Here is a 27,684-nt window from a genome sequence, read left to right on the forward strand (position 1 = left end):
GTGAAAATAAGAGGAAAAAAAGAGGGGCGGGGGGGTTACGTATTGATTTTTGGTGGAGCCGGGAAAGAAAAGAGAGGGAATAAAGAAGTGCTCTTTGGCCGATGTGTCCAAATGAAGTCTCAGGGGAGGCTCTTAATGGTGGTGGGGGGGTTTGGGGTTAAGGGGGGTGAGGTTGGGCGAGGGTGGGGAAGGGCGGGGGGGGGGGGGGCGGTGAAGGGGGCAGGTGCCTACCCCTGACTAAGGCATGGAGCTGCCCTTAGGCTAAGGCTAATGGTATTGGCTGAGCTTGCTTTAAGCAGGCTCCTTTCCTAATGGCGGCGTATGAGCGTGCCACAGGATGGACAGCTATTGATTGGCTCAAATGCTCTCCACTTGACAACAAGTCCAAAAACTCCCTCAAGCATATACAATCATTTCGCCGCAAAACATGTCACAAGCACACAAAAAAGGTGATTAAAAAAAAAAAAAAAAAAAACACCAGGCTGGGGGTTGGTCACACTTATTAAAAAGTGTGTGAAATAACATTTTGTGTTGCTATTGTAAATCAGGAATAATCATCTAGAATATTGCACATGATATATTTATATTTGTATATAGTATATGCTAACCACTAGCACGTCAATGGCATTTTGCACTCTTTGTTAGCATTGTGCTAAACGGACTATCCTAAATCAAAGCCCACTAAACCCCAATGTTGCATATTGTGCTATTTTGTAACTTTGTACTTGTCTGTGTACGATAAACCCCATAAAAATGTCGCTTCTATAGCACAGGGGTGTTGACTGTATTTGACAAAGTGTGAAATTGCCACTTTGCATACATGAATACGAGTGAGGGTGTCAGTCAAAAGTGCAAAAAGCTGCTTCGCTTTCCCACCGTGGTGAACACAGTCAAACGGTGTGACACATGCCGCAGATTGTCTTTTCAAAAAGGTGCAGTGTTGGGAGAACAATGCCATATATTTGCTTTGTTGTTATGCCCCGCCTTCCTGTAACACACACATGCACACACACAGAAAAAAAAATGCTGTGTACAAGATTTTCTCTTATTCACAAGGGGCGCTTTTCTAGACCGCTCCAGGCATCTGCTTTGATTGCGTAACTCCCTGGGGAGCAACAACACAAAACAAAAATACTGACTGAATTCAGACTTATAATATAGCGAACAAATAACAGCAACTCCACTCTTCAAAACGCACGCACACACACAAAACACAACATAGTTCGACCAAGAAAAGGAATTGGGGAGTAAATTCACAGAAAACAGGAGAGTGTACAGCAGGGGTGTCAAACTCATTTTTTTCGCGGGCCGCATTGTAGTCATAGCTTCTTTCGAAGGGCCATTATGACTGTCAACCCAAATCAATGTATGAGCACCTCATATTATATACAGTAAAAGCTACAAAACAAACTGACAATTAACTCATTATTAACTGACAATTTACTCGTCAAATCAGACGAGTAAAAACTGGTCAAATTTAAAAAACAAAACCCAACGATATTAATAGAAGTGAAGACAATTTGCAATTTTAGTAATGACACACGAATTTGATGCACAATTTGTCTTCGGGGGCCACACAAAATGAATTGCCAGGCCGTATCTGGCCCCCGGGCCTTGAGTTTGACACCTGTGATTTAATCCCTAGTTTGAAACCCTAACTCTAGTATGAAGCGTAGTTTAAAACCCTAGCCCGAGCTTTAAACCCTACTTTGAAACTCTAACCCTAGCATTTGTCCAAATGCTCTTTACGACCCCTTCACTTTGCTTTGCCACAGGGGCACTTGGCTCGCGAGTTCCTCGACTCAACTGCAGCCGTACAAATGAGGGGAGCTCAACTTCTCGTGAAATGCCTCGGTGTTCAAGTTGGCCTTCAATGCGGAACTTGAAGAAGGAAATACTGTATGAAGGCATACACCTGGGTTCACAGCACAAGCTCCAGTTGAATTATTCTAAGTCGCTAATTGCTTGCGTCATTGTCTTTTTTATTTATTCCTTGTTCCTCAATTAGGGCATTTCTTGATCAACTACATTCTTGCCATCGCTTTTCCCCACACCCTGATTTCCGCCAACATTGTAACTACTTTTCCCCACGTTTAACTTGAGTTTTCTTTGACTTTCGATGCGCAGTTTCCTAGCAAACAACTCCCCAAACGTTCGCCTTCGGGAACATTTGACATTGACATCCCATTCTCCTGTGCGCCCCAAACCGTTGAGGAAGCATTTGCTTATGTGGCGCTAATACAACAAGCGCTCCCTAACGTCTTCTGCTGCTTTGTCAAGTGTAGCACTACCATACCTTGCAAAGTAAACAGCGTCCAACAAGTGAAAGTTCAATTCAATGACAGCTCCTTATTTTTTTATTTATTTTTTTCCTGGCGTCTAAACTGGCAAAAAAAAAAAAAAAAAAAAACTCGCTCGGTGTGTTTTTCTTTTCTTTTCGATTAAATGCTCTTTCTCCGGCTGTTTGTGCTCTACAGTTGGAGTGCGCTACATCGCTACTTTCTTCTCTACAGGGGCCCCTGGGCTCCCCAAGCAATAGGAGTAAATTAGAGTGCACCTGTTCCAGCTCCAAGATAAGCCATCTCCAGAGGATTTCCTCTGAGTAAAATGAAGTGAGTGAAGAATAAACAGAATATCACAGCATTACTCCGCCAAGGTGAAGTCGGCTGCTGCTCTGGGGACACTGGCTTGCAAGGTTTTTTTTTTCTTTTTTTTTCTTGCACACAACACCCAACAAACTATCTTGTGCAAACCTCTGCATGTGAGACTGCAGGAATGTTTTTTTTTTTTTCTTGTACAGAAGTAAAAGCAAAAAGCAGTCAGATAGACATTTTCCCGATTGTATGTCCACTCACAGCCTTGACTTGAAAAGTTCTTGTTGGTGCCTGGCCGGTCTGCTGTGGCTTGCCTTGTACTTTTTTACTCGCTTCAAGTTTGCTTCGAGAGCCTTTGAGAACACCTTAAAAAATAGAGGGATTAATAATGCATTTCATGATCATTTTCCGGCAGCACGGTGTGCTGGAGGTTAGTACATTTATTTCACATGTCGGAGAGTTTGTGTTTGAATCGCCTTCACGTGTGACTTCTTACGTCCCATTAACATTCATGACGAATTGACAAAATGATGCAGGGAGATTCTTGCATGAATTTTGTAAAAAAAAAGTCCAAAAATATTCCATGGTAGTTAACAAAGATTTGCCATTCTTTGCTATTTAAGGCAGGGCTCAGTCATGTAATAAATAAATAAATAAATAAATAAATAAATAAATAAATAAATAAATAAATAAATAAATAAATAAGAGACTCTATAGCGAGCAGGAAAAGTTGAATTTATTAATGATTTATCACTTTTCACCTCTTATTTCAGTAGTAAACAAGCCTTCATTCGGGACGGCTCAGAATGAAGCACATCATTTTTACACTACCATCAGACTAATGAGGTTGATTTTGATCCTAGTTTCTTGGCACCAGAATGCTCCAAAGACAGCACAGACTAACAAGTCCGGCGTGAAAATGTCTTGATTGTATTTGTAAGCAGCATATTACACAATTCATTTTCATAGGCCACCACGAGCTTTGTTGTTTTAATGGCCTTTTGCACAGCAGTCATGTTGACACAGTAAAACACTAAATAGGACACATACCGTTAGAAGGATTAGTCTGGTGGATCTGTATCCCTTTAGATGTCGGAACAGCTTTTCTGAGATGGATATTTATTGAAAATGCAACAGAGTATGGTATCAAAGGCGACTAACAGAGAAGACAAAGAATACAAAAACAGCATAATGGCAACGTGAGATCACATAGTTGGATTTTATCCGCATTAAGACTGTGAAGGCAACGCGACACCCTGTGAGGAAAGGACACGAAGCAAAGAATAGGACGGTCTATGACAGAAGTAGTATTTTATTACAGTCATACAAATCCCTTAGCCGAAAAAGGAAAGATTTGTCAAAGTGTTTCATTAAATGAATAGCAAGAAGAGTAGTGAGCGAGGCTTTGACCAAAAAAGGGACTTGGAAGGCAATGCTACATCCTGTGCAGAAGAAATAGAAAATACAACTGAATGGGACAGGACAGTTGTATTAAGCCAGGTGCTGGATTGTGCCTTTCTGTGGACTGGGAAGGTTGTGCTACAATCTCTGAAGAAGGGATGAGATGAGTAGAAAATAGGGCAGGGCAGGGCAGGGCAGGGTAGGGCAGGGTAGGGCAGGGTAGGGCAGGGCAGGGCAGGGCAGGGCAGGGCAGGGCAGGACAGGACAGGACAGGACAGGACAGGACAGGACAGGACAGGACAGGACAGGACAGGACAAGACAAGATAAGGGATAGGCTAATGTTGATCTGCTCACATCCTTCATGGAACAGTAAGTAGCTTGCTAGCTAAATTGTATGCGCGCAGTTTGTAGCCTCATACTCACAGCAAAAGATTTCCCAGCTGGGGTGAAATTTCAGGATTGACCTAAAATGCCCAAGAACCTTTAACTGAATTTTATTTGACATTCCCTCAATCCCTTTGTGTGTTTGCACAACTTTCTAATCCAAAATCCTTGACGGAAGTCTGCAGGCTAGCAAGACATCCAGTGAGACATTCCAGTTAAATACAGTCATACAGCCAAACATTTGTGTCTAATCAAGATGTGGAATAAAAGTTGGCGCTTACTCCGCATGATCACCTCCATGCGTACTTTTTCTTCCACTTTGAGGAAATAAAAGCGCTCACCTCAGTGTGAGGCCTAAAGACCACTGACTGGACTCGTCTTGAATTCAAAACAGCCTCCGTCGGTTGTCACATGAAAGAGTTGGGTAATTAGAGGGGGCGGAAAAAAAACTGTAATTCTTTGTCTATTTGATCATCTTTCTGATTCGGTCTCCTGTCTGTTCAAATGTGCCGCTCCCCTACCATTAGCACCCCGCTCCCCGTCGCACCGCCAGTCTGTTTTAACCTCTTTGTTCCCCCAACAATGCATTATCGTTATTGCGGCTAATTGCATGCCGCTCGCCGTTCGCAAAACGCGGATGGGGCCTTTTCGTCGCTGCTAATTGCCATTAGCGTGGGGGCAAGGCGCGCTACCACGCCGTGACCGGCCGGACGAGCCTCAAATGTGGGTTGCGGCATTGCGCGAGGAGCGACGGAGAAAGGGGTGAGCTAAAGGCGGCAGTGGCGCGGGCGGGCCGCATCGTGGGGTGGGAGGGTCTGCCGTTAGATGGAGGTCAGCGGGAGTTGAGGACCCTGAAGATTACAGTTGGCTAGCCGCGACCCCTCTCTGACAGGATCTGAGCCCGCCCTCCCAGCAGAGGCGGACCCTCGCGTCGGGCCAAGCCGCCCATTAGCGAGGCCAATAATGTTCACAGGCTCGGCGCTAGCTGCGAATCAAAGCCGGCGTGCATGCTCCGAAATGACCGGAGAGAGTCTTTAAATGATTCTTAATAAGACAGTAGCGCTGCGAAGGAACCTTCATCTTAATATTTCTTCTTTTATGATCTTTTTTATTGTTTTTGTTTATTGAAGAAGCGGCTGTTCATTTGACGCGTGCACTTGTGTGTTGTGAGGAAGAAAATGGCGGCTTCTCATTAGTTGCATCATTTTCAACCACTGATTCTTTGAGTATTTTTTTTAACGAGACTTGAATTGCCAAATTTGCGCATTTTCTGATTTGCCCGTCATCCCTATGGGAGCTTTACGCTACAATATTAATTTAAAAAACGAGTCCCGGCTCCCTAGAGTCGAAGGAAGCGTCGCTATCAAAAATCCTACACGGCCACCAATAGGAAGCTGGAGAACGTTGACTTCTATCGCCTGGAAAAATAAGACATGCTGTAGATACTTTGCATCGGTTCTTAAGACCAAAAAGAATGAAATGGTGTCACTCTTCCGTGAAGCGGACGACTCCCGTCTCTTTGCTAACAAAGCGCGTGTCTGACGACAAGAATGAGAAGCAAGAAGAAGAGCCTATTTCCACAACACAAACACACTTCCGGGCCCTTTAGCGAGCTTGACTCGCATAACTTTGGAGACGTATCCAGCAAAACACAGCTGTATTCATTCATATTTAACACCTCCTCCTTTTCCCGCCGCTTTAACGTTCTTCTTTCTCGATCAAAGCCGCGCACAACAGGAAGCTTCCCTGCCAGCAGAAGCAGCGAGGCCTACGGTACATGGTGAAAAACTTCACTCAAATACTTGATGATGCTTTTTGTGATCACCAAAATGTACCGAATACTTTCTAGTAGCGGCGATACGACTCTTTAGGTGATTGATTCAAGTCTTTGTGAGATTTGGGAGGGGTTGGGGGGGGGGGGGACATCATGTTTGCTGCAAGTGATGGAATGGATGAGAGGCAGCCACTTGGCATGAAAAGCTCAAGAGTGACACCATGTGGAGACAAGTGGTAGCAAAAAGGACAAAGTGGACTTGACAAAGTAGTAGCTCAAGAGTTTTTTTTGGTTTAAATATGTAATTAAAATTTCCCCACAGACAATAAGTTCCAAGACGTACAGTAGCACCTTCCCAAGTCTCTTCAAGACCTCCCCGACATTTTAGACGTTCTCTGAAGATGACTTTGCCTTCGACGAGGTGCGTAGCCTGAGGGAATGTGGTAAGACCCATCCTCGGCCGCCATTGATGTGCGGCGGGCGCGACCCCTCCGGGGGAAAATTATCATTCCGTCCGTAACGGGAGCCACAACAAGCACCTGGAAATTGACTTTATTACGCACCGCGCTTCAAGAAAACTTTGCGATATGACCTGTTGGAAAGTTATGCAGATGAGAGGATGCGGAGTTGATTGACAGCTGGGCTAATGCGGCCTTGGATGGAGCAAATGTATCCAAAGGCAGCAAAATAAGAAAAATAAATGCCTTCTTAGTTGTTTTTTTTTGAGGGGAGGAACCCGTGTTTTTGTCATTGTAGGTTTATTTATGAATATAAATATATTTAGTGCTTTTTTAATGGCCATTAAATCTACGCATATTTTTGCTTTTCCCACCGCGAATAACAAAATTGCCTCAAATTAATTGCCGAACGTGTTGGCCCAATTAGCGTCAAAACATGTATACATTTAAATTTTAATAAAAAGCTTGCAGTAAAAATGTTCATGAGAAAAAAGTTAGAATAGAATAATTCGAAAGAATCCCCCAATGCCAACTTTAAATGTGTCAAACGGCACTCAAATGAAAAAATGAACGCCTCGCCCTTCGTAAATGGAATTCCCTGTGAGCAAGGACACGCAACAATGGACCATTCTGCGTTTCCTCGTCCCTTTTCCATTGCCATCCGCCAATGGACGTGACCTCGGCGCGGGCGAACAATGGGGGCGAGCCCGGCGCGTTTGGCTTCCAGCCACCTCGTGCTTTGTTGTTATATTTAAGGATGACACGGGAGCCCGCCATTGTCTTCGCCGCGATTATTCCCCGCCGCCGTTTTTTGGCCCCAGTTGTGGCTCTTTGATGAAAAAGGTCGCGCGCTCAATTGGAAAACAGTCATTAAAATGCGCTGGGTAGTATTCACCCGTGTGCTTTGGGTGGGTGGGGTGGGCAACTCAACTGAGCTGGTTAATCAAAAGTTAATTATATAATTTTCATGCAGATGAGGGGGAACATTCAAATGAATCCCAACCCTACAATCATTAGAAAAAATAAATAATGAAAATGCGGGCCTAAAACGCTGTAAAATGTTCAGGGACCGCGAGGCTGTAAACAATATGAAGTTTAATTTGAGGTAAACAAAGTGAATATCCACTAGGGGGGTCCGTGCGAAGGAGAAAGTGAGGTTAAATCAAATTTGGCAACACAGATAGCGGCAGGTTTTTGTTTGCATCCTGTCGCTACGTGCAATTAAACAGAACCTTGAAAAGAATGTCGGTCTTATCTGTAAACAGGAATTAACCTCTGCTACGTGTGGCAAATTGAAAAATTTTTTTTTTTTAAATTTACCTTTTCAATAAAGTCTCATTGTGAACTTGAGTGTAAAAGCCCCGGACATGATTTCCTGCTGTAACTTTGTCAAAGAAGTTTCTATGCAAATTACCAGCATGAATATTAAAAGCAGGTCGACGACATAACGCAAGAGCAAAGCGCATTGTTCTGGAATGGAATGTGTCTTAATTCCTCCGGCTTCTTCTTTTCCCTCCATAACGTGGACTTTTCCCAGTAGCGTCGCCAGTTCATCGGTGTGCCTTACGACAAAGAATGGCGGGCCCCTCGTGCACCGGGCGATTAGCGCGGGGGCGCCGTCTGTGGGGGTTTTTGCTGCCGAATCAGTTCTCTCGCTTGCCCCCCTGCTGATACGCTTCCTCTCCCGAAAGGAAAATTCCACGTTTTTGTAATGAAGCCCAGCAATTTGCTCAACGAGGGAAAGGGGGATTCGGGCGAGTTATGTTCGGTATCTAAAAGAGCCGTCGAGGGGAGTTCGACCAATAGTTCAACGATGGATTTGGAGTGGAAAATCGCATGGGAAATCGTTTTTTTTTGTTGTTGTTATCATGAACGTGATGGTAGAAAAAGTAGCAGGCAGTTCAAATGCTAACTTGCGATTCAGATACCTTTTTGAAAACTAGCCTATTGCTGTAGTATTTTTTGTAGTTTTTCGTAGGGACGAACATTTACGCAATGACTTTTAGTTATTTTTAACTATTTCCCCCAAAAGAGGTTCCTTTTCTATTATAGACAATTAATTTTGTTTGTAAAAACGTATTAAATCCCTAAAAAGTAAAGCGCTCCAGATTTTCCATGTTTTAACTTTGGCACGGCGCTCAGATGGTGTCAATGACAATGGAATGTGGCCAAGTGTAACACGTCGAGTGATGTCACTGATTTGTGATAAATTGTCTTAATCAGCAGCTGCTGTCACGCCAGCATCGCCGCCGTCACGGCTCCGTCATGCTTGTCGGTCGCGGCTGCTTGACAAAAAAAAAAAAGGCAATTTTGTCCACTTAAGGGGTGTCAAAGGTTGGGTTTTTTTTGTCCCCCGCCTCTCCTTTTATTACACATTTCCAATGAACACATGACAGCCGGGCCTCGCTTTGGCAGCTTAAATTGAATAAATAAGTTGATGAGGCTTCAAAAAGAGTTTATTCCAATTTCACAATTTCAGTTTGACTGCGACAGACATGCCTATCAATGAGACTGGTGCAATAAATGTGTTGCCCTTGGGGGAGGTATCCATCACTGCTGTAGATAATCATGTAAATTGTCTTTTTCCCCCCCTCTTTTCATTTATAAGAGAATCTTTTCTTTCGCTCAAAATGATGGGAATCATCATCATCCATCTGCAGAGATTGGAACGAGATCTCTTTAATATTTCATTTAATTTGTCGTAAGCACTTCAACAGAGCATATTTGCAAAAGCCTAAGTCAATGTGAGAGAGGCGGGGAAGGGGGGCTACTCATATATTTAACGACGGCCCAAAAAAGAGACAAGGAAAAATGACATTTAAAAAAACAAGGTAATTGAGCATTTTGTATACTGTGGCAGCTGCTCGAGGAGCCGAGCGGCGCAACTCTGCTGCGGTGTACATTAATATTGCACAATTGAGGGAGACATCCGCCATCAATTATGTATAATAAACACTTACTACATTGTATGGTCGACGTCTCTCATGGGTTTGGGCACTCGCCTCTTCGGGAAGAGACACCACGCCCCCTGTACCCATCATCTACAAAGTAAGTGCAACACAAGTGGCAAGGGTGAAACCTCGGCATGAACACAAGAACTGTATTTAAAAATAAAAAAGTGAAACAGTCAAAGTCAAATAATATATATTTTTTAAAATATAACCAGAGTTCAAAAAATCAAATCTGGAAAACCAAAAATCAAACAGAAAACCAAAATACATAAGGATTTAAAAATAAAATGTAATTATAACAAAAAATAGATGTAAAAAATGTAAAAATAATCCCAAAAAAAGATGCCTAAAAATAAAATAATGAAATTTAAATCTATAGTAAATAAATTGAAACTAAAAATGTTTGAAAATTGTGGAAAAAAAATAGAATGTACTCTAAGTTAAAATAAACAAAAATAACAATATTAACAATTCCACACTAAAACAAGAATACACAAATCATTATTTGAACAAACCATTGTCAGAATAACCTAAAATTGAAGTGAGAGACTCAACTCACCCTGATGGTGGCCTCCAGCTCGCCCACGCTTCTCTTGCCGCCCGGCAGCCATCCGTACGACCAGTGCTGGGCCGAGGCCGCCTGGAGCAACAAGGCCAACAGCAACACGTGCGCCACTGCTTTGCGACCGACCTCCATCGTGGCTTTCTGCACGAAAACAATCACCGACATCACATCAGCGGCAAAGATCGCAATACAGAGCGCACCCGAGCCACTCACCTTTCGATTAGCCTCGTTAGCATATGCTGCAACAAGACCGAACCTTTTTTTTTTTATAGGCACCAGGATTATAATCCCTTCTCCGCAGGTGTGACACGTTCACATGCTAATGGTGCGCCCGATGCCGCTAATGGAGGTGCCTAAGTGCTCGAAAAAGGCCACCGTCGCCATGAGGATTGGAGCGGCAGGAGACCTGCAATATATTCGTGTGCACCTGTTGGGAGCAAGACAAACAGCGTAGCCATTTCTCTCACATGTATTATTTATTAGAATCAACTTTAGTACAAGAGACTCTAAAAAGGCATAAAGTTACATGGAAACCACTTTTTCTTAACGTAGCAGCTTACAAGGCCTCCAAACTATTACAATTATGTCGAAATATAGAACTTAAAGCTTTGTGATGAGCACAAGACACAAAATGACTTCCCTAGAAATGCAATAGTACAAAGAGCAGAACCCTTGTTTGTCCGATATCAAGCGCATCCGTCATAATAGTTGCTAAATTATTCACCGAAAAGATCATCCATACTACATGCTTGCTTAACTATTAAAACTGCAGATTTAAAAGCAGAGAAAGTTCAACACGTCTTCCGGTCGTCGTTAAAAACTAAACACCGTGTCACTCGGTGACAAATATTTCACGATTAGAAGTGTTTTTTCGGCGCCTCTAATCAAACATGCATGCCGGGGAAATGGCAAGTGTGTTCAAGTGAAAAAAAAGCGGAATATGATACTTGGCAGCCGGAGGAGAAAAAACATGTTTGAATGACATGTTTTTTCTGGGAGTGATTAGACGTTATTTTCAATATGGGTTAATGGCATTTTGCAGCGTCAGGCACCCGAGCACTAAGTAACATGGCCACGGGCAAGAAAAGACAGTTGGCCACGTGGAATCAAACTACAACAGACAGCCGACGCTAACTTATTCATTTGAGACCGACTTTCAGCGACAGAGTCGAATGCATTGTTGGGGATTAGAAAGAAGGTCCCGGATGAAACCTACAAACACATTTGAACGTATTTGCTGCAAATCTACATACGCGTTTAAAGAAAAGGCATTGCGGTTCAATAAAGAGTAAAGCAGAGTTGACAAAGAATTTCCATCGCAACGCATTTTAGGTAGGAAGTCAATATCGACGAATAAAGCTACATCTCACCTAATAGGAATTTTCTTCAATATTCTGTATACAGAGGTGCCTTGAGATCCGAGTTGAATTTTGTTACGTGACCATGCTGTAACTTAAAACACCTTTAGGAAGCGAAATAGCATTATAAATATTGCAGTTCATAAAAAAAAGACATAATTAAAATGTGGTACATCAAGACAAACTGCATTTGTAGTTTCTCGCAGAGGATAAAGAATATACGCAAACATGTTTTGCTGCATTGTCTGTGTTCGAATAGTTTCATAAAGTGTGAACACGAGCTAGCCTGTCTACGATTTTTGCCATTCTACATTAGCATTAAGGTAGCAGATTCTCTCACATGCGGGGTCGCCGCCATCTCAAGGCACCATTGTATTAACATCACGTTACTCTACTTATTATAACATACTGAGCGAACATTTTCAAATAAAATAAAAGACTAAAAGGCTCCCGCAAAAATGACAGATATGTTTTTCCATATTACAGTATGATACAAAATGTAAAACTTTAGAAAATGTACATTCAATACCCCCCCCAAAGAAAAGTCAATTGCATAAGTTAAGCAAACGGTAGAAGGAGCAGGTTATTTAAAGTTGGCGTAGTCTGAGAAGATGTCAACAAAATCCTGCACCACTCGGTAGCAGAAGTCGTACTGCTCCTGAAAAACAAAGGCAACACAAAACGTTAAGACGCCATGTGTTAGCATGCGCGTCGCAAACTCCACAAACGGGATTTGTTGTTTTGATATCTCCTTTGCAAACATTACCACGGTCTGCACCATGTGCGGCCGCTGCGTGCGTAAACTCTTGACGGTCTGGAAGACGTCCAGCAGGCCCTCCGCCTTCACGCGCTCCAGAATGTTGCTGAGGGCGATGAAAGTCCCCGTCCGGCCCGCGCCGGCACTGAAAGACGGGGAACCGCGTTACACTTGGGGATGCAGATGTAAGTTATAGTCATCACGGGCATTAGCGTTGAAAGAGCCGGCAACAAAAGTGAGCACACCCCCACGTATGCCTTTCATCCATTTGAATGCAACGGGTCGGCGAGAGGAAAGGTGACCTCCGCGTGGGCTAATGGGGCTAATACCCCCCCCTCCCCCCTCCACTTAAGGAGAGACTAATCCGAACGCTAACACTAATCAGCGTGGAAGCTGAGTGTTTGACTGAGCCGATGTTTACTCGTGATGACGGGACGGCGAGGGAGCGAGCGCCGGAATGATGTGCAATTTGGACGAGTGCGGCGAGACGCCGGGGGATCGGTGAGGGTTAGTCCCGCTCCCGGGAGGCCATGGGGGGGCTTTAAAAAGCTCCTCTTAGACAAGCGGTGATGAAGGCAAAGAGCGGAGTGATGACACCATTTCCTGTCGTTAGTTCATCTTATCAGATTAATCATAGTGGGGGAGTCGGAGGATATTTCACTTTGAGAGGTTTTAATTGACTGCGAACGGGAGGATTGGATCGATCCCACCGGGCCGTCGCCGCTTTAGAATCACTTCACCTGAAGCTAGGTTCTGATCAAAGCATCCACTGAGAAGTCTTTATAAAGGATCACATAAGTGGTTTAGGCATAAGAACGGCGGCTCCGCTGGGGCAACGAGGGGACTTTCTTGTAAGTGACGTTCTAGAAAGGGAAAATGTAGCGTTTAAATGCAAAAACACTTTCCAATATCACCCACCACTTAGCTCGAAAAGAGCTTATAAGCAGCCGAGGCGGGAAGACAAAAGAGCCTCACCTGCAGTGCACCACGATGGGACGGTTTCCAGACTGCTGCTGCTGCCTCTGCACCGAAGCGATGATGTCAATCATCCCTCGGCCCTCCGTCGGTATTCCAATCTCGGGCCATCCGTGGAAGTGGAAATGTCGGACGTGTTGGGACCGGTTCTCCTGGTGGGACATGGCGGAGTCGTTATTTCACAACGCCAAAGTCATGCTTACAGTGCATACAGAAGAGCACGTTAGACTTGCTGCATTGATTGTGCTCAGATAAATAAAATCTCATAGATGCTAATGGTTAGCACCTTAATAGTTGTTCTTTTATTCAAATTATTTTTATTTTCCCGTCTGCATAGTAAAATGTGGACCATTGCAGAAATTAAAACAATCTGCCTTAACTTGTTAGAGACAATAGATAATGTTAAATTATATTATCAGAGATGTATTAATTTTTTTTCCCTCCATCAAACCAGGTTTGTGCTACGCACCGGTCTGCAAGTGAGGACCAAGTCTTTGAGAGTGAACATTTCGCCCTGCGAGTCTCCGCTCAGCTCCACCGTGTAGTCTCCAAATGTCACACTGCCCTCTGATGGCCAATACTGGAAAGACTTTTCCTGTCGGCAAAGGTTTGCTTCACTAGGTACTTTTCAACCTGGGCAAACGTGTTGCGAGCGTGCGGCGTGCTGCACCTGCTCCCTCTCCTTAAGTTCAGTCAGCATAACGATCGAGTGGCACCTCCACTCCCACACCATCCTCCAGAAGTCCTCCGCCGTGTGAGACAGGGGGGCCTGGGTTGCGATGAAATAGTCCTTCTGCCTGTAGCCCTGGAGGGCACAGCGCAACACTCCAGGAAAGATGTTTTGCATCGTTTCAGAAGGAGACGATGAGCTTTTTATTTATACTTCTATGGGAAAATCTATAGAGGAGGCGGCGGGGGGGTTCTTACGTCAATAAAGGAGGCATTGATGTAGTCGGTGAACTCCTGCCCTCGTTTCACTGAAAGTATGACTCGGTTGAAATCATCTGTGCCAGGGAAGAAAAAGGAGAACTTTTTCAAGCCAATAAAAGTGGGAAAGAAGAGGCAAGTGTCACTTGGGTCCAAAACAGCAAAAGAACACTCAGATGTATTTTATAGCTAATACAGAGCAAAGATTCAATCAAAACTGCCCATTTGTGAAGCTAGTCTTTAAGAGACTGGGTGTTTTTTTAATTAGCATGTGTATAGGAAACAATTCTGCCTAGCAACAAGTGACTGCATGTAATATAAGCACAATAAAAGTGTTAGGGTGACACGTCGGTCGTACTGCATCGTGTCACTTTGATGCGACCGGGATGTGATGTATTATGGAGATGCGGAGAAGGGACGAATCAAAGTATGCCTTACATGGGATGATCTGAAGCACGCGGTTCTTCTTCATGTTGGCTGGGAGGTTCCCCATTCTCATGTTCTCCTTCATTATGCGCACGTTGGTCAGTTTCTGATGGGGGGGGGGGGGGGGGGGGGGGGAGGGGGGAGTAAACTGCGGTTAGGAAGGCTGCTTTGTCATCGCTTCTATTTTTTTTTTTACTTCATCTGTCTATTATATTTTATCTGCAGTTGCATGTATGGCAATCCATCAAGAGTTTAAATACTGTTCATCTTTTTGTATGAGTGCTCAGGCGTACCTAATGTTGTGACCCCAGAGTGTATTTCAAAAGTGCTAAAATATTTACTGCTTCAAGTAAACAACAGCAACAGCAAAGTTCTAATCAGTGGAGAGGAGACGGCTATGAGTAAAACATGAAAAGTTCCCGCCGAGCTGCCGTTAATTCTGCACGGCAGATGGAGGCACCTTATAAAGCGTTGTTATTAATGTCGCCGCCGCTCAGAGCGCCACCCTGGGCCAGATCTCGGGCAAAATACCGCCATGTTGGGACGATTCATTACTGAAATGTTTCAAACGCTGGCTGTCTCTCTGAGCGTACCCGGAACTCCTCCTCCAGGCCCAGTCTGTCATGGGGGGCCCTGGTGTTGTGAAGCCTGTGCAGATGTCCCTCAAGAGAACACACGTCCAGCTCCGTGTCTCCGTATAGGTAGTACTCCAACAAGGCCTGGTAGATGAAGGAGTACTGCATCTGTGGAGTGGCAACAAAAGGAGTCAGAACCAGAGATGGAGAGTTTCTTTTTTTTTTTTTTCCTTGCACTTCCTCTTCAAGTATCACTGACAGTTTGTTTTGCTGTGTGTGGTTTTTTTTTTTATTGTTTGTTTGCCTCGCACGGCAACAACAACTGTCAGTCGGCAGGCGCGGTGGGTCAGCAGGGGTCAGAACTTACATCGGTTTGGATGAGTTGACAGCGCTGCTCTCGTATTCTGCTCACAAAGCCGAAGACGTCCACCCTCTGCTCCGTGTGCATCATGTCGATCATGCTGTCAATGACAATGAAGGTGCCCGTCCTCCCCACCCCCGCGCTACACACACACACATACGCCCAAGAAGACAACACTTGTCAGACAACTTGTAAGACGGGTGGAAAGAACATCACTTTTCAAAAAAACAACACGTACAATACTGTACAAAGGTCTTGGGTCGCCAATGGATTTTTTGACTGTTTTCAATTCTTCAACATATTTTGGCCGAGAAAAGAGGAATGTTTTAAAAAGTCAAAGATGTTGTGCGTGTGCCAAGGAAGAACCGTGAAGCAAATAAACATAAAATAAATGAAATAAAAATAAATGGCTACGTCTGTCCCCCATGTTGCACTTTCTAAAACAATAGTTCGAAAAAATACAGCATGATGCGCAAATAGTGAACGGATAAAGTAATATCGAGTAATCTCATGTTTTGCTTTGGCACATACACAAAAAGGGCTGAAAGGTGTTCCCGGAAATCTTTTCCCGGCTGTTAAAGCTGCCAACAATCGCCCTATGTTCCTCCATTTCCTGTAAAAGGTATAAATTCCAGATGCCCAACTTTTTTTTTGTCCATTTAATGTATATTATTGGTGCATGTATAGAAACACATCGCGGCAAAAGATTTACAAGGGTCATTCCGGCAGAAAGGTGCGGGAGCCCCGGGCGCTGAAAAACAACAGCGAGCACCTGTTGCAGCACTCGGCTTGACCCGTCAAACAAAAAGTGCACGTACGCACAAACCAGGCGGGAAAAATGGCCTCGTTACCGTATAATTCAACCGATATTATCCCCAAAAGGCAGCCATGCTCACTTCTGTAAAATAGTGTTCGTAATTGCAACAATCTGCCACTCTATAATAACTTGCAAAAACAGATGACGCAAGGGAGGGCGAAAAAAAAAAAAAAAAAAAAATCCTAATTGTGTTCTTGTTACCTGCAGTGCACCACAATGGGTCCGGCGTAGGACGGGTTGACAGCCTTGACCTTCTTGAGGAATTTCAGCATGCCGATGGGCGAGAACGGCACCCCGAAGTCTGGCCAGCTGGTAAAGTGGAGCTGAGTGACCAGGCACGGGGCCCGGGGCCCATCACTGCCCTGCTGTGAAGAACAGACGGGCACAGTTAATGTCGGCGTGTGAGTAATGCTCATTGTGAGCACGCACACACAAAACCGGGCAAGTCAGATGACTTGAGTAAAAAGTATAGAATTGCAGTCTTCTTAGTGTGATGGCAATATTTCATTTTATTTATTTCATTTGCTTTTGGCTTAACGTCTCAAAGTTGAAGGCGAGACAAAAGCCAGCAGACTCTGCGGCAAAGCCACTCGACGACACGGCGCATATTGATTCGGCGAGTACATTAACCACATCAGTATATCCTAATGATTTTTTTAATCTTGCATACAAGGCCCTTTTAATATCCCAGATTGTTTTTCAGCCGCAGTTTTGCCTTATTTATTCTATTTTCTATCCTATTATGGCGTACTAAACTGTTTGAAAGCTCCTTCAGGGAGCATTACTTTTTACGTCTTCTCCATGCAGCTTTATTAGACGCTTAATTTTTAATAAGAGATTGCCATTAAAATGATGTATTTTTAATGTCATTTGATAACTACAGTTGGCTCAAATATTAAACAATTTTACTGTGTGCCTAATTAGAGACAATGCTCCCTTAAAAATATTGCCAGGAATGCCTGCTGCAGTGTAATTAAATTTTACTGGTGCGCTCTGGAAATCCATACATGGCACATTTTTAATAAAGCAACAGTTTTCTTTTTTTTTGTCAGGGGTTTAATGAAAAGAAATGATTTGTGGATATATAGAATTGACTTACATACTGAATGCAGAATTTGCGAACGGTGTAGTCCACCAGAACGGTGACGTCCTCCGCGGCCACCCTGATGTTGCCGTACATCCAGCAGCCTTTTTCGGGCCAATACTGGAAGCACTTGTCCTGATAACGTGGATATTAAGAAGATGGTTGGACATCTACATAAAATAATAGGTTTGTATGAATATTGTAGCAAAACTACAAACAAAACAATTTTGCCTTCGCAACTAATAACTGATCCGTTTATATTTTTTTGTTCAGTCTGAGCAGGGATTCCAAGACACTTGACTTTGCGCGTCCCTGTCAGTCAATACGAAGTGCGCGAGCAAAGCTTCAACTCATTAACAAGCCTTTCAGACTAATTATCATGAAGCCTCTCGGGGTCTTATCAACAATTATTGCATCATTGATCGCCGACGCTTCTTCTCCTTCTGCCGTATCAAACCGGCTGCTGAGCTCCCCACTGATCAGCCCTTTGAGGCTCGGCTCATGCAAAAGTCATCAATCGGGGTGACAATGTGATGAGATTGGCGTCTGAGGGACGGGGTCAAATAAATTACAAGAGGGTGACTTTGGGTCATGGAAAGAAAGAACGCATGGGAAAGCCTTTGTGTGGCGCTGCTGTATACCGGAGAGTTTGTGGTTTGGTTTTAGGGTGGTGTGCAAACCAACCTCTTTCCTTTCTTTTAGATTGGTCAGCATCACGATAGTTGCCGTCTTCTGCTCCCAAATCATCCGCCAGAAGTCGGCTACTGTGTCCAACTTGGGACCTGAAGCATATTTGGAATAAAGAAAAAAAAATCAATTGAATATTAATGAATATAATTTAGAACTGGACTAGAAAATGTGAGATAGATTTGACTAAAAACGACTGTGGCTTTCTCAAGCAACAAGGTTTTGTATTTTTGACGTTGTGTGACCACTAGAGGGAGACAAAGATTCCATACCAACCAATGCAAACTTTTACCTTTTAGCTGGCTAATATAATGATAATTTGAAATCGATAGGGATCTTGTTCACTGATATTTTTCTCCCACATTTCCCCCCCAAAATGTATGACTTTTTTTTTCCTCAGGCACCCTTCCCCACAATTTAGAAGCATTTAAATGTTATTTTTTTACCAAAGCATTTCAGTGGCCATTAGAGTGAATAAATACAGTTATTTACCTTGAGCGGCAATGAATTTCTTCTTTTGCCTAAACCCCTGCACAAAAGAGCAGACGCTTACTTGTAGCCTCAACATACCATTTTAAAACTATCAGGCAATTAGAACTCACGTCTATGTAAGATGCGTTGATGTAGTCTGAGCACAAGTGGCCGTTGTGACTGCTCAAGACCACCCTGGAATGGTCATCTGCAAGCGAGAGAGAGGAAATCCCTCACATTTCAAGCAAATCAGTCTTCAGGTTGGGTGGGGTGGGGGGTGGGGGGGTACACTAACATGGTAAAATGTTGGGGTATCTGTTTTTCTCTCTGTTGTGCTCCTTGCTGGCCTCCTCAAAGGACCCGTGGTGGTAGTAACACGGCAGCGACTATAACGAGAAAACCTCATAAGAGCGGGAAACAAAAAAACAGAATAACGCTGGCCCCTCGTAAGTTTTGAGTGCTATTTTCTGGGCAATGGGCGAGAGGACAAAAGGTTAGCGGCCGGAGCGTTTGCAACGATAAACCCACGTTGAACTCCTCTCGGAAGAGCTTGCCGTCGTCGGCCGAGCGCACGCGGTATTCCTCCTCCAGCGCGTCCAGCGGGATGGCAAAGTACCTCTTGGAGGGCGAGGGGGATCTGGGGAGGAGGACCACTCTTTGCTCTCCTGTGATTCAAAAGGAATATATGTCGGTCAGAAGGCTAACGATTCCCACGAGGCGCCATTACGCGCCGGCGTTGCACCTGCAACAACAATAACAAGCCGGGCGGCCATTAAGATTTCCCACTTCTGCCGATTCATGACAGATATGATTTCTCCGACTCGTAAACAGAGCGCCGCTTCGGACCGCCCGAAACTGCCTGGGCTCAAAATGTGTTCTTTCCGTTTATTTATATATATATTTTTCCCCCCCACTTAAAATGAAAGTTTATAAGACTCCCTACGTGCTAGGAAAGCTGAGAGGCCTCCACAAACTTTCCGGTTAGCTCGGACTACACACGGGGAATTGTTCCGATGGCATAAAGAATGTAAATGCATGAATCAAATATCGATAATAAAAAATAAAATACATTTTGATGGGGTGGTGATTATTTTGAGTACCTTGTTCCTCCAGGAAGCCATTTGGAAGCTTTTTATCCACAGAGGTAACCAGAGCTTTCCTGTGGTTCTTGAACCTTAAAAAGAAAAAAAGAAATGTAACATAAAATTTAATACTCTATGTGAAGTTTATCCATTCATTCAAGAAAAAAAAATCTGTGTTCGTTTAATCAAAAATGCAATGAAAAATGAATTTAAATTGAGGTTCAGCATTTGCTTTGTGTGGATGAGTTGCAAATTCACGTGACCCCACCTGAGGCAGTAGATGGTCAGCAGGATGATAAAGATGAGAACAAGAGATAAAATCAGTGTGGAGGGCAGCACGTGAGCACCCTGGTGGGTGGGGCTCCCTGGGCAGAGGACAATACAAAATATATATTTTTAAAAAAGTGCTGCCATGTCAAGTCACATCAACAATCAGTCTTTACCTGCCGTTTGGTTGCCATGAGTTGAGATGTTGATGGCTGCGGAGATCCCGATCAGAAACAACACCATCGTCTCTGAGGAAGAAACGAGAGGGAGTCCAAAATAAACAGGCCCTGCAATACTACAATACGTCCACCGGAGGGCGTTGACTCAATATGCAACACAAGTCAAGCATGTACGCTGGAAGCACTTTTATTTTTCATTATGTAATAAAACGTCATTTATTTCAACAACATTGAGAATAAAAAATTTAAGTAGCAAGAACAAATTGATTAAGAGAAGTAATATTACTTTTTTGTTTTTAATAAACACTGCTGTTGTCCAGCAAGCATGCACGTTGTATTCTTTATTCAGGCTAGTGATATGACTTGAGGACAGCGGAGGAGTGTTAAAAGGCACATATGTAGAGAATCTAGGTTATAATCTTGACCAGATGGTGTTTTTCTCTCAGGGGCCGAGTCCTATTTATTCCTGCCTGCCACCCTCCTTTCCCTGCTGCTTGCCTGACATCACTTGTTCACAAGCTCCATTCTCACTTGTCCTTTTTCTCCTTCGACGCTGGGAGCCCTTAGCGCCGCTTTATTTATTCGGGGCTTTCTTAAAGGGGACGTGACCCGCCAAGATCTTTGACAAAAACACGTGATTTGAATCGGACGACACTTTCCGCTTTTGTGTCTTATTATCGCCAAAATGTCGACACTTCACATTGTCGTTTATTCTCACTCCGACTGAGCAGAGCCGCCGAATAAATTGGGGCTCAATCTACCTAAATGGTTTTGAAGCAACGTCTCGGCATCCAAATTCATCCTGGGTTATAAGACCCCCGTTCTTGTTAGAGAAGGATGAAATCACTCATTGTGCCAATTTGCTTCTTGTGGGTCATCCAGGGGCCTAATTTGTGATGTTTGAGCAGAAGCCTGAGGGGCTTTCACATAAACGCACTTGCGGCAAAGTCAGCCGCATGTCAAAGTGTTATCGGACGACAAACGAGGACAGAGCGGGGGCGCGGGACTTCCAGTCTTAGGAGGCACTGATGCAGAGCAGAGTGGACGCTGACATACATTATGTTGCCGAAAGAGCTGTAAGCACAGTGGAAATGAAAAGTCTACACACCCCTCATCAAATGCCAAGTTCTTGTCATGACAAGATGGAGGCAATTACGATGATTTTAAAATGGCAAACGCCCAAACTTCTTGTTCCCATAAAGATCCTGCCATTTGAACAGGGGTGTGTAGACTTTTGATTCTTACCATTTGTGTTTACATTAGAAGAAGTGAATCTTTTTGCTGTGTTTGAATCACCCCCACTCCACCCATTGTGCACGACATTACAAGACATGACATCACATGTTCTCATCTGACACGCACACACGCTTACAGATGTGTCCCACGGCTCAAGGCCACATATCGGGGCAAGGGCGGATTCCACCCTTAGCTATTTGAACCGGAACGGGCCCGCATGCGTGAGGGCCACTCGGTGACCCGGCACGTATCTGCGTACATGCGGGTCACCTGCACGTCGCCCGTCGTGTGCATTAGCTGGGCAGCCTATAGGCGGGAATGCAAAATGGAATTGAACATCTCGAATTGAAGTTTACAAGTCAAATTCTCCCTTTTAAATATTGCATCACTTATGGCCGCTCTTAAAGTTTGGAAATCGAGTTTGGGAAGATGATGCAAGCACAGTTGTTTGCGTTTTGCCTTTTGGCCAGTCGGGTTTTTTTTTTATCATTGACAGCAAAATAAATTTGTTTTTGTAGCTTATTCAGTTAGCGATTGATCTCAAGCAAGATGGCTTTTTTGGGGGAATTTCCTGAAAAGATGCAAAAAAAAAGTCTATCTCCGAGTTTTGAGTCTTGGCGGCAATTAAATGAGTGTGTAGCTTTTATTCTACAGCTACAATGATTACATACTGTTGCTTGAAAGTGGAAAAATTCTCATCAGGCTAGCCATCAGTGAGAACTAATGCAATTATTTCCAGCTCCGGTACCAGCTTGGCATGAAACGATTTAAATGAGGGAAAAGCGTCCCATCCGAGCATGACGCAACGCTAACAACCAACCAACGGCAAGCTGCTCAGAGCTCCGGGCTAATTCTTGAGAGGAGCTTTGCCTTTATTGTACTGCTGAAGAAAACAGACACTTCTCAGAAAAGAAGCCCAAAGCTCATTATTGGAAAAAAAAAAAAAGATAAAAAAATCATTTGCTGTATATATTTATGCAAACGCCAGTGCGAAGAGTCTTAATATTTAAAATAAAGCATGATGAAATTGACTCCATGCTGACCTCTGCACCTCATTTAAAGAGCTCTTATAAATAATGGAGCTATAGGATAGAAAGAGGGGGGGGGGGGGGAAAATACATAATGATGTCATTTACACATAAGACACATGCTGATACAAGCGACTCATTATTCTAATGTATGCCGTGGAATTTAAATATCATGAATAAAGTTAAATATTGATTGAAATCAATGTCAGGGAACTTTAATCAGGCTTGGAATTTACATTTAAGGTGTTGGTTGTCATCCTACGATAAGCGAGTTGAACCTTATGCATGTTGTGCCTCATTACAACTTTTTTTTTTTTTTAAATTGTATGTATTCACTACCTTAAAGTAAATCGTAATGCAATCCGAAGCATCATCATGCGAGGCTGAAAAAAATCGTATAAATTATATTATCTTTTTATTTATACTTATTTTAGGGCCCTAATTTGTCTTTTTATTCCATTTCCTGTTATTTATGTTAATCCCGCACACATGGCAAGTAATCCACTTCAAATTCTCTTATTTATTTATTTTTTTTAAAGCCGCCTGCTATAGTAATAAGATGCTTACACCTTCCACAAAGGCGCCGCAAAAAAAAAAAAAACACACAAACCCTGCAGTCGCTTCACAAAATGTGCAAATTAGAACCAGAAAAACAAGCGTGCCAGAATTTTGACGCGGCTAATGTGTTGCTTCACGGAAAGGTTAAGCGAAATAAATCCAAACGCAAATCCTGATTACAGGAGCTAAAAGGCGCAATGAGCCTGCAAGGTTTTATGGACTACTTAGGAGGAAGTACTTGATGTGAAATTGCGTCTAATCACACCTGGAGCCAGATAGTGTGTCAACCCTGCTCGACTTATGAATAACACAATCTGGATCCGATGTTATGCCCTTTCATTAAGAAGCCATTAAGGGCATATTAAGTGCGTGTTGCCGGCGCAGTAAAACAATTCACGGCCAGGTCGTAATCGGCCGACATGGCAAACAGTTTAATTCCTCTTTCGGTGACCGTGTGATGTTAGTTTGTTGCTTTAATGACATTTACCGCAAGGAAATCTAATAAGGAACCAGTAGGACTGTTTCGTGCATTAATTTGACAATTTGTTTATTAGTGCGGCGGCAATGTATCAAACGGAGTTGTTTGTAAGAAGTTAATCCTCTCGGGTCGTTAAATAATAGATTAAATTGGTGAATAAGAGACAATTACGGGACATGCAAATTAGGTAGTCGAGGTAAGTGTTGTGTATTCAATTTGAGATTATGACGATAAAATGATTAAATAAGTTGTAAAGCCAGTCGACCTGTTTTTTGGCATATAATTGATTGCATTGTTTAACTACATATTGAAAGAATAATTGTGCCTTTTTAAAATCAACTCTTAATATATTTTCATTATGTTTCCTAACATTATTTCAAAATGGACAAAGTCATTTTTTCCAGATCTATGATGCAAGATGTTGAGTCAAAGGGAGTTCACTAAGTGGAATATTTTATATAATATATAATTTTTTAATTTATTTTTATGATATTTGGCAGAGTAAAATTCCAATTTAGATTTGTATGGGTGTTTGCTCAATTTAACAACCAAGAGAAATCGGCAAAAATAAGCCATTTTTCGCAGCTTTTGTTTGTGGGGAACATTTAAATGTCATTTACTTTGTTTATAAAAAAAAAAAAAAGCACAAACAATTGGCGAAAAATGTGCGCGTGTATAAACAATTAACATATCGTTGCTTTGAGGATTAGTTAGCCAATTACCAAAAAACAAACGGGCACTCAACGTTCCGTGTCAAAACCACCTCTCGGAATTTAATTAGAGTCAAGCAATACTGCAGCCACACATTGTGCATCGATCAATACCTTCTGGCAAACAAGTGGTTGCCTCTTCATAAAGAGATTCTTCTTCTCGTTCCGTCAAGGCGATAAAGAACAAAGATGTGTTAAAAAAAACTAAAGCTGGAGTGGGAGAACATACATGCCAGCGAAGTGTGTCGGCAGGAAGGGGTGTGTGTGAAAGGATCAATGTCTTGCTTGTTGGCTCACACATAAAGAAAGACATCCATGGTTGGGAAAAAAAAAAAAAGAGAATTTTGAAGCTTCACCACAAGAAAATAAACTTCACTCGACATCACTACAACTAACTCAGTGCTCGTGTCGGCATCATCTGCTGCTGCACTTGTCAATTATGCAAATGTTTCCGTTTACTTACATGTCCAAAAAAAGCTGGGCCAGTCTCGGTATCAGTGGAGCCGTGTGTCCATAGCAGCAAAGCGTTCCAACTTTTTTTTTTTTCTTCTTTCCCTCAAGGCTTATTGCAACATAGCTCACATCTTTTCAGCTTTGGGTTGCAGAAGGAGTGACGGGCACGGTATTAAGATGGGTCAGAACTTTGGGAACCTGGAAAATGAAGCAGATATGAATAAAATGTTAGTCAAAACAAGGTGATGATCAAATAAGTATATTGTCATCTTATTCTAATTGTAAATATTGAAAAAGTAACTTAATAGTGGTCATAAAGGCTTATTAGGTGCCGGCAAAAATAACATACATGTACGTACATATATATCCAAACAAATCAAATTCACTGTGTGCGGTATTCATGTAACTGCTCCCTTCCAAAAAGTAAATAAATTAAAGAAAGATTTGACTGCCAACGCGTTTTACGACTTTGCATCGGTGTGAGAAAGTAGCCACACAAGCACACTACCGCCTTTTGTTCCATAAATTTGGGAACAGGTAATGGAAGATGGAGGTCTAATATTTTTCTTTACCACCACTCCAAAACCAATATAAAAAAAAAGCTCATTTGTGCTTTTACAGAGTGAACAGGAAGTTGCCATAAAAATTGGTGGAAGGTTCTTTTAAAAGCGTGTTTGTATGAGTCAGGTTAGCCAAGCAGCTGCAATACATTACGTTCCTCCTTGAGCATGTATTATACATACAGAACTAGTCAGCCACTCACAAAGGTCACGACGCAATCATGTTCCGGCCGCAAAGCTCACATGAACTTTGCCCCGGCCCGCGAATACAAATCCTTTTAGCCAATCTGTCAATCAAAAAATGAAGCGAGCACAAAAGGCGTGTTGATCTCTGACTTTTATTTAAAAGAGCGCAAGATATTTAGGATGAGTATTAAAAGCTGTGAATAATAAAGCATATGTGACCGTATAATAGAATTTGAAGGCTCGTGCTAAGCTTGCCGCGCCGGAAATGTGAAATGCGTGTGTTATCATTTACGACGAAGCGCCTGAGCCCAATGATAATGGCGATAAAAAATGCATAAGCTCTAAGTTATTCATATTTCACTTCCCCAAAAAGTCCTGTGGGAGGCTTGTATGAAGCCATCTTTATGCCTGGGTCTCTTTCCAGGCCCGCACACTCGCCCGCATTAAAGGGTGGCGTGCACGTGTGGCAGGCGGGGGCGCACGCGCTCACTTCCTCCCCGTGCGGCTCGGCCCACTGACTAAGAGGCCAAACACGCAGCTCATTAAAGTTTGATGGTGTCGCGCTCGCCGATTCAATCATTAATTCATGGCGAAAACAGGCGGAGAAAACGGCAGAGGGCTCGGCGTTGTGATGGAATAATCATTTGTTTCCAACTAAGTGGTTCAATGACACGTCAAGCACCAAAATGATTACTTTGTCGCCATCTTGTGGTCTGCTGAAGTGAGTTGAGGAGCTTCGGTAAAACAAAAGTAGCGCTTTTTTCCCACAGTCTTGCAGAACGAAGAGAGAAAAAAAAAAAAACAGGCATAATTGAATCTTCTGGTGTGGTGAGTACGTGACCCCTTTTCGCCCGATTTGCTGGTTTGAATTAATTATGTAATCCTGTCAAGTTTGCGGTAAGACTGTTCCATTCCAGTCCCCTAGGTGGCGCTAAAACGGACCAGCAGATTTTACAAGAAAATTGTGAGCCTGCCAAAATGTTGGATACAACAATGCAAATTAATGAGCACCAATAACAGATTTAAATCAAAACGCTTTTACTGGCTCACATGATAGAGTACCTAATGAAGTGTCCTTTGTGGTTAACACTGTTCACCACTCTTATTATTGTACTGTGAGATGACCTAGAACTGATGAGCCACTTTTGAGTAGATATCAACAAGGACGTGTTTTGACATCATCAACATAATTTCCTGTCCACCCCATGATAACAGCATTATGTCATAATAAAAGAAATGAGTCTTCATAATACGTTGTCGTGCGCCTAACAATAGCTCACTGATATTCCCAAGGACCGCCAGGAAGTGGGCCATGCGGGGAGGCTCGAGATGTGCGCTCTGACTCAATTTCTAATGTAGGCCGTCTAATCAGGCGACAGGAAATGAAGATTACATCGCTTGTTGTGAATGAGGTTATGGAAAATGTTTCATTTATGAATAATCATCCTCCCATCAGGCCACCGTTATGACAGCCACCACTGAGTAAAACACTGTATGCATTAGTGATCCCACAAAAGAGCTTTACTAAAACGTCACCCTTTTTAAAAGACAAAATGTCAATGTGCATGTCAATCCAAACTAAGCATGTGTAAATGCAAAGTGCGCATTATCTATACGCATGTTTTCTTCTCTGAACAAATATTAAGGCGTACCTAATCTGGTGTCCAGTTAAGTAAAGGAATCTTAAATCCTCAAATCATGTTATTCAGGGACCTCTATTGTTATGAATGAAGCCTGCAGGCCTCACTGGTGCACGCTGTACTATGGGTAACACTCCCCACTCCCCCCCCCCCCCCCCCCTTTCGTCTAGACCGGTGCGCGTCCTACACAGCATACGCCCCCCTCATATGATATTGATTTTGCTTATTTACAACATCGTTGGCGATCGCTTGGCGTTGCTCCACTAACCCATTTCCTTTTACGCCGACATCTGAAGGAATGGCAGCGTGGATCACAACAGCTGCCGCGATGCGCACCTTGACGCCATAGGAATTCTACTCGAGGTGTTAGCGGTGCAACGTGGACCGAGCTAGGACACGAGCACGCAAAAGAAAAAAAGAAAAAAAGGAATCACGGGCTCGCTTGTTTAGCAGTGATCGCGTTCTCCGCATCTTACCGTGCAACATGACCTCGCCTCAGTCGGCTGGAGAGAATGATGGTGCTTCTGGTTCCGTGTGCACACGCGGGATGCGGCTTTGGAGATGAAGGAGAGAGGAAAGGGCAAGACGAAGAAAAAATGTGGTCAAAACGTGCAACGGTTTATTTTAGCGTCAAATATGAGTGTTAGGATGCTCCTGCTGGATGAGCTAAGCCGCGTTATGGCAGCCTGTGTGGAGCCAGAAGAGCCCCCTCCTCCTCGCACCCCCCCATATCCATCTTCA

The 27,684-nt window shown here is 43.2% G+C and overlaps 2 protein-coding genes across 6 annotated transcripts in view; both read right to left on the reverse strand.

The window, feature by feature from the left end:
- Window positions 1-9,050: 9,050 nt before the first annotated feature.
- Window positions 9,051-10,478, reverse strand: gnrh3 (gonadotropin-releasing hormone 3). The gene is made up of 4 exons (XM_049735961.2): window positions 10,342-10,478; window positions 10,123-10,269; window positions 9,573-9,653; window positions 9,051-9,266 (listed from the first exon to the last, which is right to left on the reverse strand). The coding sequence occupies exons 2-4, from the start codon at window positions 10,258-10,260 to the stop codon at window positions 9,210-9,212; spliced, it is 276 nt and encodes a 91-aa protein (XP_049591918.1). The 5' UTR covers window positions 10,261-10,269; window positions 10,342-10,478; the 3' UTR covers window positions 9,051-9,209.
- Window positions 10,479-10,585: 107 nt separating this feature from the next.
- Window positions 10,586-27,684, reverse strand: part of LOC125978539 (receptor-type tyrosine-protein phosphatase epsilon) — a 36,481-nt gene continuing 19,382 nt past the window's right edge. For 3 of the 5 annotated variants that reach the window (XM_049735952.2, XM_049735953.2, XM_049735955.2), the window contains exons 6-26: window positions 27,420-27,496; window positions 24,568-24,755; window positions 20,092-20,163; window positions 19,917-20,013; window positions 19,667-19,740; window positions 19,095-19,231; window positions 18,862-18,952; window positions 18,698-18,774; window positions 18,588-18,624; window positions 18,093-18,190; window positions 17,424-17,543; window positions 16,526-16,689; window positions 15,514-15,649; window positions 15,165-15,314; window positions 14,584-14,677; window positions 14,146-14,222; window positions 13,889-14,023; window positions 13,688-13,813; window positions 13,219-13,370; window positions 12,253-12,388; window positions 10,586-12,144 (exon numbers count right to left, since the gene is read on the reverse strand). In XM_049735952.2, the coding sequence (XP_049591909.1) occupies window positions 12,070-12,144; window positions 12,253-12,388; window positions 13,219-13,370; window positions 13,688-13,813; window positions 13,889-14,023; window positions 14,146-14,222; window positions 14,584-14,677; window positions 15,165-15,314; window positions 15,514-15,649; window positions 16,526-16,689; window positions 17,424-17,543; window positions 18,093-18,190; window positions 18,588-18,624; window positions 18,698-18,774; window positions 18,862-18,952; window positions 19,095-19,231; window positions 19,667-19,740; window positions 19,917-20,013; window positions 20,092-20,158 (2,043 nt within the window). In that variant the 5' untranslated portion in view covers window positions 20,159-20,163; window positions 24,568-24,755; window positions 27,420-27,496 and the 3' untranslated portion in view covers window positions 10,586-12,069. Of the gene's footprint in view, window positions 12,145-12,252; window positions 12,389-13,218; window positions 13,371-13,687; window positions 13,814-13,888; window positions 14,024-14,145; window positions 14,223-14,583; window positions 14,678-15,164; window positions 15,315-15,513; window positions 15,650-16,525; window positions 16,690-17,423; window positions 17,544-18,092; window positions 18,191-18,587; window positions 18,625-18,697; window positions 18,775-18,861; window positions 18,953-19,094; window positions 19,232-19,666; window positions 19,741-19,916; window positions 20,014-20,091; window positions 20,164-24,333; window positions 24,540-24,567; window positions 24,756-27,419; window positions 27,497-27,684 lie in introns of those variants that run through there. The other 2 variants (XM_049735957.2, XM_049735956.1) reach the window with 2 other exon arrangements.

The sequence above is a fragment of the Syngnathus scovelli genome, chromosome 12 (assembly GCF_024217435.2).
Source record: "Syngnathus scovelli strain Florida chromosome 12, RoL_Ssco_1.2, whole genome shotgun sequence".
Classification (NCBI taxonomy): domain Eukaryota; kingdom Metazoa; phylum Chordata; class Actinopteri; order Syngnathiformes; family Syngnathidae; genus Syngnathus; species Syngnathus scovelli.